General features: G+C 41.4%; 1 protein-coding gene across 1 annotated transcript in view; it reads right to left on the bottom strand.

Annotated features, from left to right (window-relative positions):
- LOC123508366 (FAD-dependent oxidoreductase domain-containing protein 2-like) overlaps window positions 1–13,020 on the bottom strand; it is a 91,375-nt gene that overhangs the window by 2,828 nt on the left and 75,527 nt on the right. The window contains exons 6-10 of the mRNA XM_045262020.1: window positions 11,665–11,779; window positions 10,958–11,118; window positions 7,100–7,217; window positions 4,265–4,428; window positions 1,662–1,827 (exon numbers count right to left, since the gene is read on the bottom strand). Coding sequence (XP_045117955.1) covers window positions 1,662–1,827; window positions 4,265–4,428; window positions 7,100–7,217; window positions 10,958–11,118; window positions 11,665–11,779 — 724 coding nt within the window. The remainder of the gene's footprint in view (window positions 1–1,661; window positions 1,828–4,264; window positions 4,429–7,099; window positions 7,218–10,957; window positions 11,119–11,664; window positions 11,780–13,020) is intronic.

The following is a 13,020-nucleotide window of genomic DNA, read 5'->3' as shown; positions in this document are numbered from 1 at the left end:
AGACGGATAAGGCAGGGGAGGGACTAGATGGGGGCTGAATGGAACTGGATATGGACGAATGGGGCTGAATGGAACTAGATGTGGTAGAATGGGACAGGACAGGGCTGGGTGGAACTAAATACGGCTGGATGAAATTAGATGGAGCTGGATGGGGAAAATATAGGACTGGATAGGGACTAGGTGGGACTGAATGGGACTGATAGGTCTACTTAGTGACTATATTTGGCTGGATAGGGAAGGTTGGAATTTTATATATCCAAATAGAAGCTTGATGGGGATGTTTGAGGACTAAATGGGACCAAATAGTGAGTGAATAAGGCTAGAAGTGGACAAAGAGGGGCTGAACAGAGGCTGCGTGGGGCTGGATGAGGCTGGAAAGAGCTGGTTGGGTCTGGAGGAGGAGCAGTGTGAGATGTGATATTCCCTCGTCGTCCTACCCGCCTCTCACATCCTTCACTCAGGCTGTTGACTCTCATGCATTGCTAAGCTTATGCCGGCACAGTCTTGCATGTACTGCCGCCCGTGTGTTACAAAGGACACCGCACACACACACACACACACACACACACACACACACACACACATAGTTAGGTTAAGCATTTTAGTTCATTGTGTTAACTGTACATTTTCAGTGTAATTTTTACATTGCCAAACTAATAAACCGTATATTATTATTATTATTATTATTATTATTATTACACACACACACACACGGAGACAGAAAGAACTTAATCATTATCACAACAAACTAGTATTTACTAGCTCCTCATTCACATCTCTCTCTCTCTCTCTCTCTCTCTCTCTCTCTCTCTCTCTCTCTCTCTCTCTCTCTCTCTCCCCAGCCATCCATCCACGAAATTGTTATTCTATTTATATCCATCTTTTTTCCTTCCGTAAATGATCTCTCTCTCTCTCTCTCTCTCTCTCTCTCTCTCTCTCTCTCTCTCTCTCTCTCTCTCTCTCTCTCTCTCTCTCTCTCTCTCTCTCTCTCTCTCTCTCTCTCTCTCTCTCCAGGACTCTGCGGCAGATCAAGAGTAAGGTGAAGCAGGAGGCAGAGGGAATGAGGATTCGGGAAGTAAGGGAGGCTCGGGAGAGTGGCAGCACCGGCGCGGTGTGGCTTGACCTCGTGCAGGCGGGGATCTACACGAAGGTGTGAGGTGATAGAAGCCCGGATACGCCTAGGCTATCCCTACGGGTGGCAGCTGGGTATCGCCACACCAGACGGCAGGAGACAGTGTCGTCTGTGTGGAGCAGGTGACTCACACACACTGGAACACTACCTGAGGGACTGCGAGCGAGTGTCACACCTGCGAGTGAAGTGTAGTGTTGCCTCCCCTACTTTACCGGAGCTTGCCACCCACTTTATCAATATCCTTCCCCAAACACTCAGGGACTATCCACAATTTTGTGATGTTTTGCAAATATGTACATGCTTAGCTTTGATAATCTAGATGTAAGTCATTAGGCGCCAAGACTGGGCTCAAGCCCGAGTCTTTTTTACAAATGTTTTGTTTTGTAATGCTATTTGTGAATAAAAGTTCTGAATCTGAATCTGAATCTCTCTCTCTCTCTCTCTCTCTCTCTCTCTCTCTCTCTCTCTCTCTCTCTCTCTTCTCGTTCAGACACGCACAACCAAAGCACAACAGGCACAGCACACTCACTCTCTCAGAAGCACCACGTCAGCCAACTCTCCAAACATCTGGTAGGGCCCCGAAGCCTCGTTCACCCGCTTCACTAGCACATTGAGCAGGTCTCGGATGGCGTGGGAGGTAACGGGCCAGCGACGTCCCTCCAGCCGCCACTCCAGCAGGCGGTGAAGAGCGCGGACTGTAGGTGATGGAAGGAGAGGAGTTTGTAGTGAGGTATATTATAGTGAAGTTGTGGAGACTGGCTATTGGTGTTTGTGTTTAACCCCTTCAGTACCATGAAGCGTTTCCATATTCACTCTTTATTATTTGGTGATTTTATACAGCTTTAGTCTGGAACTCATGTTAGGGAGCAAAATAGTGAAGACTGTGGCCATTAATCTTCTGACCTCCATTGACTCTTCCTAATGTCAATAAAATGGTCTAATCGTACACAAATCTCAAGGTAAAAATATGTCCCAGTACTGAAGGGGTTAAAGCTTTCCCCTCTCACCACGACTGTGTTTTAAAGGCCGCTTAAATGATTAGCCTGGTTCTCTTAAGTGTTTCTCCTGTCAGTAATGTAGAAATTTCGTTAATACTGGGAGGCTTTTTCTTTTACCATGAGTTTAGGTGTGATTAGGCGATTCTATTTACATTTGAAGGGATTTATGGAGGTCAGTAGACTAATGCTCCAGAGCCTCCATTATTTTAATTCCCACATGAATTTCTGAAGCTGTATAGAATTACCAGATAGTTAGCAGAATGACTATGAAGATGTGTCATGGTACTGATCAGGTTAATATTTCAACCTAACCGAAGATGAATCCTTAAGAACCAGTGTAGTTTCATTTAGAGCTTTTTGCAATTAGTGTATGTTGAAACGCTTTACTCTCTCACCACGATTATTTTCAAAGGTCAAATAGATGAAAAGCCAAGTTGTTAATAGTTTTCTCGTGTTAATAATGTAGAAATCTCATTAATTTGTCAATAGAATCAACGCAAAACCTTTTGAATCCCATATAACTTCGGCTAGATCTTTTGAAAGTAGTGGAGATGATGGTTCAAATCTAATGGTAAACTGCTCTTATATCTCCATTCCTTTCTTTTTTCTTCTTTTTTCCTCACTTATTCTACTCACGTCGTCTCCTCTTCTTTACTTTCTCCATCAATTATTCTCCCATTTCCTACAGAGACTGCTTGTTTCCTGCTGTAAACTTTCCTTGTATCCCAGTTCTATGTCGTCTTTTCTTTTTCTTGCCCTCTTATTCTGCTCACGTCCTGTCCCATCCTCTTTACTCCCAGGGTCAATTAATTGCTCTTTCATTCACTCTCCTTCCCCACTGACCTCTCCACTCCTCCATTCTTTGTCTCTTCTCTTCTTGTTATTCTGCCGACGTGTTATTCTTCTTCAGTTTCTTCGCTATGTCATTCTTTTCTCTATTGTTCATTGTTTTCTTTCTTATTTTATTCTGTTCACGCCTTGTCCTCCCTCCTGACTTAGCTTCCCCCTCTTCGCTAGTTTCCTTCTCCCTCAAAGCTCTTTTATAGTCTATTCATTTGTTTCCATCTTGTTTTTTTTTTATCTTTTTAGTTTTTTTTTTCATGTGGTATCCTCTTAATTCGTCCTTATTTCATTTTTCGTTACCTCTCCCTTCATTCAGTCTTTTCTCTCCTTTCCCTACTTCATTATCCTCTTCATTCAGATTGCCTGACTATACCCTTAATTAAATTCCCGTCCCTCTTCATCATCATTACAACTCTAGACTTTTTTCTCTCTCTCTCTCTCTCTCTCTCTCTCTCTCTCTCTCTCTCTCTCTCTCTCTCTCTCTCTCTCTCTCTCTCTCTCTCTCTCTCTCTCTCTCTCTCTCTCTTTTCAAACTATTTATTTCACCACATCTTTCTCCTTCAGGTCCCTTTATCATGAGATCTTACCATCTTTTTCAATCCCCTCCCTTCTTTCTTCCCCTTTACAGCAAGTCCCCTCCCCTCACCTCACCAGTACTCCAATACCTCACTCCTAAATACCTTACCCAATCAGTTTTTTCCACTTCTATTCCTCTTTCATTTCCCCTTTTTCATTCATATTTCCTTACTATATCCTCCATTAAATTCCTTTCTCTCTTCACCATCTTTACAGTCCTATTCTTTTATTCTCTTTTCAAACCATTTACTTCACCACATCCTACTTTGCACCTGCAGGAAAACTCTCTCACCATTTTTTTTTTCAATCCCTTCCCTCCCCTTCTCTTTTTTCTTCCCTTTTACTGCAACTCTCCTCCATTGACACCTCTTTTACCTCACCAGTACTCCCAATACCTTACCCCTTACCCCTTACTCAATCTTTTTTCACTCCTATTCTTCTTTCATTTCCCCTTTTCATTGATATTTCCTCACTACACCCTCCATTAAATTCTCTTCACCATCTTCACAATCCTATTTTTTTTTCCTCTCTTTTCAAACCAATCACTGAATTCACCACATCATCTTCTTTCACGTCTGCAGGAGAATTCACTATCTTTTTTAATCCCTTTTCTTTCTTTTCCCGCTTTACTACAACTTTACTCCATTGACACCCCCCTTATACCTCACCAGAACTCCCAATATCTTACCCCTTACCCTCTTATTTTGCCCCTTACCTGTGTATCTGAAGCCGTGGATGAACCCTCCGGCAGATTTTCGGAAGTCAAGGGAATGCGTAGCTGTGCCGGCAAAATAGAGGCCAGGAACACTCTGCGCCTCGTATGTGTGTTTGATCGCCGGGTATTTCGACTTCTTGGCAGATTTACCGGGGTGGGTGGAGCTGTGGAGGAGAGAGAGAGAGAGAGAGAGAGAGAGAGAGAGAGAGAGAGAGAGAGAGAGAGAGAGAGGGTGGAAGTGGTGAGAGAAAGTTTAGTTGGTGTTACATGATGTTTGTCTTGTCTCTCTCTCTCTCTCTCTCTCTCTCTCTCTCTCTCTCTCTCTCTCTCTCTCTCTCTCTCTCTCTCTCTCTCTCTCTCGCATACACATAACCACTTTAGTACTGGGACGTATTTTTACCTTGAGATTTGTGTACGCTTAGACCATTTTATTGACATTAGGAAGGGTGTATGGAGGTCAGAAGATTAATGGCCACAGTCTTCACTATTTTAATCCTCTTCATAAGTTTCTGAAGCTGTATCAAATCACCAAGTAGTACCCAAAAGGAACTGAAAACGCGTCCTGGTACTGAAGTGGTTAATAATTTCTCATGATTTTTGTTTCTCTTCTATATACTTAAATCAAGTAAATGTTACCAACTAGTTATTTTTTTAAACTTCTCTCCATATATATATATACTAATAGCAGTGTTTTTTTTTTTATTCTTTACACCTTTCATTCGTAACACACACACACACACACACACACACACACACACACACACACACACACACACACACACACACACACACACACACACACACAGATAGACAGATTCACATATTTACACATCACACCTTTACATTCTCTCTTAAAAGCGCAAAAACCCCATCACGGCTAAGGAATGCTGCACACCTACACACTCATTAGCACATCTGTCGGCCGCCCCACCCACACCTGCAGGCATCTTACGGGGCTTCAGGTGGGCTCCGCGGCGCCTCACCTGACAGGCTTCACCGCACACCTGGAGACTAAAGGCGGTGTCACACACAAACGGTGTTTCGTCGTCACTTTCCGTCGTCACTTCCCGCCAACACGATGTAAACACAAACATGGAGGCCACGCTGCGGCAAAGATACGCTGCTCTGAACGTAATACTGTGTATTACGAAACTTAGACGAGCTAAACAAGCCAAAAAAGCGTGCATGGATGCGTTCATGGTTAGTGGTAGAACCAATGCACGTAGAAGCAGGTTGAGGAGACGCGGCAAGTCTTGTGGTCTTGGTCTTGGTATGTAAACAAAGGCGGAAAATTTACAGACGGAAACGATCCCTATCACGATAGTCTGACAAATTCATGCGATAAGTTCATGCGGAACGTTGAAAAATCGACGGAAATCGCATTAATCGACGGAAAAGTGCTAACTAACTGAAGGTGGGGAAGGAATATGGGAGAAGAGGTGGGAGTGAGTGTTAAGATAGCCTAGTATTTAGAAACGCGTATCTTTCTCTCACTACGACCGTTTTCAAAGGCCACAGGGTTTTCAATAGTTTTTCTCCCGTTAATAGTACAGAAATCTCGCTATTTATTTACTAGAACCGAAAAAAATAATAAAAACACGAGTGATCTCAAGTAGAGCCTTTTTGAATGTAGTGGAGATGCAGCACAGGCAGAGAGAGAGAGAGAGAGAGAGAGAGAGAGAGAGAGAGAGAGAGAGAGAGAGAGAGAGAGAGAGAGAGAGAGAGAGAGAGAGAGAGAGAGAGAGAGAGAGAGAGAGAGAGAGAGAGAGAGAGAGAGAGAGAGAGAGAGAGAGAGAGAGAGAGAGAGAGAGAGAGAGAGAGAGAGAGAGAGAGAGAGAGAGAGAGAGAGAGAGAGAGAGAGAGAGAGAGAGAGAGAGAGAGAGAGAGAGAGAGAGAGAGAGAGAGAGAGAGAGAGAGAGAGAGAGAGAGAGAGAGAGAGAGAGAGAGAGAGAGAGAGAGAGAGGGGGGGTGGGCAGAGTTGTGGAGGTTCAAAGGGCGGGACTGAGAGAGACAGGTAGTGGATGAGAGGGAAAGGTGAGAACAAAAGGTTTGGCTGTGCATGGAAGAGACAAAGGAAGGAAGGAAGGAAGGAAAGAAGGAAGGAAAGGAGAAAAATTAGGAATGCAGAAGAAAAGAAAGGTAGGAAATTCAAACACAAGAAAAATGAAAAGCAAAAAGAATAGAAAGTTATTAAGGTTAAGAAAATTAAAAGAAGAAAAGAAGGATTTAACGAAGGAACGAACCCTCACAGAAAATGCATGACAGAAGTAAAAAAAAAAAAAAAAAAGAAAAAAGAAACATAAAAAAATGAGGTAGGGAAAAGATACAGCTCCAGAACACACACACACACACACACACACACACACACACACACACACACACACACACACACACACACACACACGTCCGATAGCTCAGTGGTTAGGACGCTGGCTTCACAAGCCAGAGGACCGGGTTTCGATTCCCCGGCCGGGTGGAGATATTTGGGTGTGTCTCCTTTCACGTGTAGCCCCTGTTCACCTAGCAGTGAGTAGGTACGGGATGTAAATCGAGGAGTTGTGACCTTGTTGCCCCGGTGTGTGGTGTGTGCCTGGTCTCAGACCTATCCGAAGATCGGAAATAATGAGCTCTGAGCTCGTTCCGTAGGGTAACGTCTGGCTGTCTCGTCAGAGACTGCAGCAGATCAAACAGTGAAACAAACAGTGAAACACACACACACACACACACACACACACACACACACACACACACACACACACACACACACACACACACACACACACACACACACACACACACACACACACACACACACACACACACACACACACTTACTTTCCGAACATGGAGAAGTCAAATTTGAAGCCCAGGCAGCGAAGGACAAGATCGTAACCCTCACGAAGAGAAAAGTTATCGAAATGGTTCTCTTTGATCGGCTCCTCCTCCTGCTGCCCTGCAAAGTAAACAAACACCGCTTCCTTAACTACTCTGGGCAAAAACATGGTGTAAATAAAAAAAAAAATCTTAGAGCAATAATTATTAACCCCTTCAGTACCATGACGCGTTTTCATATTTATTCAGTTTACTATTTGGTGATTTTATATAGCTTCAGAAACTTATGTGTGGATTAAAATAGTGAAGACTCTGGCAATCTATCTTCTGACCTTCATAGGCACTTTCTAATGCAAATGAAAATAGTCTAATCATACTAAAAAAATCATAGTGTAAATCTGTCCCAGTACTGAAAGGGTTAATGGACACAGCAGAATAAAAAGGTAACAAACAACATCAGGGAACCGCCGAAACAAAGGCCAAGCTTCCCGACCTGACCTGACCTGACCTGACCTGACCAGTAAAAGGTTGTGGATAAGATGGACAAGACTGCAGTGAGAATAACAGATTGTTGCACCTTTTAGAAGAATATTTTAACGTGTCTTTAATACAATAATAACTGAATGAAATATTGTAAGGGATTATTGAAGACTATCTAGCAGTGAAGAGGTTTGAATGGAGGATGGACTCACACGTAGATTATTGATTTTGTACCTTTCAGAAGAATATGTAACGTTCTTTAATAAGATAATAGTCGTTTGAAGAGCTGTAAGGATTATGAGAGAAGAATATCTAATAGTGAAAGTGTTAGGGAGGGGATGAACTTTTATAAACTACAGAGAAAGAATAACTAAGACGAATATCTAATGTGTCTTTAACGCGAAATTGAATGATTAAAATGTTGTAAGGCTTTATGGGAGAATATCTAACAGTGAATGAGTTAATGGAGAATAACTGATTTTGTACCTTAGATGAATATGTAAGGTGTCTTTAGTACAAAATGACTGACTGAATATTTTAAGGGATTATGGGAGGAGAATAGTTGGAAGTGAGAGGATTAAAGAGAGGGTGGACTTACATATAACTGATTGATTTTTTTTTACCTTTTAGACGAATATTTAACGTTGCTTTAATACGAAAACAACTGATTAAAATGTTGTGACGGGTCATGGGGAATATCTAACAATCAGATGCGGTGGCCTCGTATAAACTAAAGAGAGAGAATAACTGATTTTGTACCTTTTAGAAAAATATTTAACATTGACTTAATCTGATAACTGATTAATGTTGTGAGGGATTATGGGAGAACATCTAGCGGTGAACTGGTTAATGGGTGGACTCATATACATTAAAGAAAGAATGACTGATTTTGTAACTTGTAGGGAAAAGATATTTAACGTTGCTTTAAAACAATGATAACTGTTTGAAGTGTTATAAGGGATTATGGGAGAATATCAAACAGTCAAGGGGGGTGGACTCAAATAAACTAAAGAGAGAGAATAAGTGACTGAATTTGTAGCTTCTAGAGGAACATTCAACGTGCTTTAATATAACAGCTGTTTAAAATGCTGCGAGGGATTATGGGGAAGAATGTTTAATAAGTGAACGGGTTAATAAGTGATAGAGTAAAGAGAGAATAACTGATTGGTTTTGTACCTTTTAGACTACAGGAATACTTAACGTGATTTAATGCGAAAATAACTGATTGAAATGTCGTAAGGATTATGGGAAAAGAACACCTAGAAGTAAAAGGGTTAAGTCTGGGAGGGGGAGGGAGTCACTCTCTGATAGTGAAAATACATCAGAAATAATCCACTGGAAATAATTAAAATGAGCGTTTTTAAGCAGTTTATATCACGTGAGTAACTTTGGAACTACCAGACGCACGACAGACTTAAAAAGAACGTTGCTTGCTGATATAAGGGAAAAAAAAAAATAACAATAATAATAATAATAATAATAATAACAATAATGATAATAATAATAATAATAAAATAGAATAACAGGTATGAATGCTTTTAAGTAGTTATGTGGGTAGTATTGGAACTATGAGACGCGCGCCAAAGATTTAAAGAGACACTACAGTTTAACCCCTTGAGTACCATGACGCGTTTCCATATTCATTCTGGTTACTATATGCTAATTTCATACAGCTTTAGAAACTCATGTGGGGGATTGAAATAGTGACGACTGTGACCCTCAATCTTCTGATCTCCATAAACCTTAATAATGTCGATAAAATGATCTAATCGTACATAAATCTCAAGGTAGAACTGTGTCTCAGTATTGAAGAGGTTAAAGAGCTTGGATATTTAATACTATAAAACACTTTCCCTTTTTATCCTCTTCTTCCTATTCCTTCTGTTGTCTCATACCCTTTTCTTCACATTATCACCTTCGCTATTTTCAAAGGGGTCTAATTGAAGTGACACGGGTTTTTAAGGGTTTCAAAAGTTGCTTATTTCTGCCCCAAATTTTCCTGCGCTAATTGTATTATCCGTATTTAGCGATTAATAATACTCTCCTCTCTCCCCTTTCTGTTGTTTCACACTGCAATATTCTCCCTTCCGTACTGAAACGCATTTTTATTATGATTTTTGGGTGTGATTAAACAGTTTTTACTTGCATTAGGAAGAGTCTATGGAAGTTAAAAGGTTAATGGCCAGAGTCTTTACTATTTCAAACCCCATAGAAGTTTCTGAAGCTGTATAAAATTGCCAGATAGTGAGCAGAATGAATATGAAAGCGCGGCGTGGTACTCAAGGGGTTAGGAACTTAAGAAAATAATGGAAGCTGCAAGAAGTCATGAAGCCTACACATGGCAGTCCTGTACGAGACATGCCTCCCTATTTCCACCATCATTCTTTCCTTCTTTATCTATCCCTTGAACATCACTTTCCTCCTCCTTCTCTTGTTTCCTCCTAATTTTCGTTTTCCTTGGAGGGTTTCGTTTCTCCTCTTATATAAATGAAATGTAAAAAAAAAAATCGCTTTCTTCTCTTGTTTCGTTTCTTTAGTTACTTTTCACGTACTGATACACCTTTTCTCCTTCCCACTTTCCTCTATAATATTGCTTTTCTCCCTCCTTTGCTTCCACTATGTTTTGTCTTCTTTTCATACTATATACGTTCTCTTTTCCTCTCCTTACTTTTCCAATTTCTCGTACAACCTCGCTTTGCTCTTTTCTTTTCTATTTCCCGCCACATCACTTTCCTTCCTCCCTTCCCTGCTTCTGTCTTCTTTCCCTCTTTGCTATTTTTCTTTCCCCGTTTCCCATTTCCTCTTACAACTTTGCTTTTCTTAACTATTTCTTTCTCATTTCCTCTACACTTTCCTCTCGCTTTGTTTCCATGCCTCATTTCCCTTTCTACTACTTTCCTCTTCTTGTTTCTCCATTTTCTTCTACAACCTCACTGTCATTACCTTTCTTTATTTCTTCCATATCTATTTTACTATCTGCTTTCCTCCTTCCTTTTTTTTCCTCCTACATTATTTTCCTTCTTTTCTATGCCTTACTTCTCTCTCTGCTACTTTCCTCACCTTGCTTTTCCATTTCCTCTCCTCTATTTCCTCTAACATCACTTTCTTCTCCTTAATTCTCCATTTTCTCAAACATATCGCCTTCCTTCTCCATCCTTCTGTATTTCTCCTATACTTTCCCCCCGCCCTTACTTTCTCTCTCTCTCTCTCTCTCTCTCTGCTACTTTCCTCTCCTTGCTTTTCCATCTCATGTCTTCTATTTTCTCTAACATCATCTTCCTCTCCCTGCTTCACCATTTTCTAACAACCTTGCTTTCCTTCTCCATCCTTCTCTACAGCTTTCTCCCGCCTTTACTTCCCTTCAACCTGTCAAGTGCCAACCTTTAGTACCCTGCAGGTGGTCCCTCGACTCGTTGTCCCAGGGAAACTGCACGAAGATCTGCCCATTCTGTTTCTCCAGCACCATGTCCTCCACTGACGCTTCCAGCAGGCCGTCCAAAGACTTCAGTTGGTAAGTGTCCAGGAGGCCGTTGTTCACTGCTCTGTGGGGCGTAGAGAGGAAGAGAGAAATAGGGTAGTGGTAGTGGTGTTGGTGGTGATGGTGGTGGAAAAGGTAGTAGTGGTATTATTATTATTAGTGTTAAGGGAAGTAAGAAAATAGTGGTAGCGACGATGGTGGAAGTGGTAGTGGAAGTGGTGGTGGTATTATTATTATTATTATTATTATTATTATTATTATTATTATTATTATTATCATTGTTATTATCATTAGTAGTAGTAGTAGTGGTAGAAGTAGTAGTAGTAGTAGCAGTCGTAGTAGTAGTTAGTATTATTATTATTATTATTATTATTATTATTAGTAGTAGTAGTAGTAGTAGTAGTAGTAGTAGTAGTAGTAGTAGTAGTAGTAGAAGTAGCTGTAGTATTAGTAGAAGAAGGAGACGGAAGAGAAGGAAAAGAAAAAAGAGGAGAAAGTGAAAGCGACGAGGATGAGCAACTATTATTGTTACTGAAACACACACACACACACACACACACACACACACACACACACACACACACACACACACACACACACACACACACACCTGAGGTCGCCAACGTAGTGAGTGTTCCAGGAAAGCCTCGCCCTGGACCTGGACACCATGTGGATCATATTAGTGTTGCCATAGATGGAGTCCGCTGTCTCGAAGGCCGCGTTGCCTGCCAGGAGGAGGAGGAGGAGGAGGAGGAGGAGGAGGAGGAGTTAGTGAGATGCCGTGTGAAATTAGAGAAAGGAGAAGAAGAAACAAGAGACAGCAGAGAAATGAAACATCCACACATTACAACAAGGGAGCGGGCGGGGGATGTTAAAACCAGCGAGATTCAATTTAAGAAGAAAACAAAGAGAGGAAAGTAACAGAAATACCGTAACAACAACTGAAAAACAACAATAACAATTAAAACAAATAAGAGATGAGACTTGTGCACATTGCAAGAAAACGAGGAAAAATAACAACAACACAGCTATCTTAACACACGTACGTAAACATGAAGAGAAGAACAACAAATAGAAAAAAAGGGAGACGCACATTACAATACACAGACTGAACGAATAAACAGGGAAAATTCAATTAACGAAGAAAATAGAAAACAAAACAAAGAGGAAAACACCAAAAGTATATCAATATGAAGAAAAGAACAACAATAACAATTAACAGATAAAAGAACAACAACAACAAACCAAAATGAACACACACACACACACACACACACACACACACACACACACACACGGCCTTGACCTGGCTCGCGCCTTTCAAGTTGTCCATTGGTGCTCAAAATTCAGCCATATGAGGACACGAGTCGAGACAAGAACTAATATCACGTGTCAGAGAGAGAGAGAGAGAGAGAGAGAGAGAGAGAGAGAGAGAGAGAGAGAGAGAGAGAGAGAGAGAGAGAGAGAGAGAGAGAGAGAGAGAGAGAGAGAGAGAGAGAGAGAGAGAGAGAGAGAGAGAGAGAGAGAGAGAGAGAGAGAGAGAGAGAGAGAGAGAGAGAGAGAGAGAGAGAGAGAGAGTGTGTGTGTGTGTGTGTGTGTGTGTGTGTGTGTGTGTGTTATGGGTCTGGCAGCTGTGCAGTGTGTGTAGTTGTCATTATATCATGTGCAGACCTTATGTGTGTGTGTGTGTGTGTGTGTGTGTGTGTGTGTGTGTGTGTGTTGTCATTATATCATAACACAACGCAGACCTTATGGTGTGTGTGTGTGTGTGTGTGTGTGTGTGTGTGTGTGTGTGTGTGTGACCGGTAAAGAGGTTGAAGCTGTAAATTTTTATAATCATCCAGCCAATTTACTTTCAATAATGACACCTTGAGAGAGAGAGAGAGAGAGAGAGAGAGAGAGAGAGAGAGAGAGAGAGAGAGAGAGAGAGAGAGAGAGAGAGAGAGAATATTTCCTACCATCGAGA

This window comes from Portunus trituberculatus, chromosome 24 (assembly GCF_017591435.1).
Source record: "Portunus trituberculatus isolate SZX2019 chromosome 24, ASM1759143v1, whole genome shotgun sequence".
NCBI classification, from domain to species: Eukaryota; Metazoa; Arthropoda; class Malacostraca; order Decapoda; family Portunidae; genus Portunus; species Portunus trituberculatus.
This window is presented reverse-complemented; position numbering and strand designations above follow the sequence as displayed.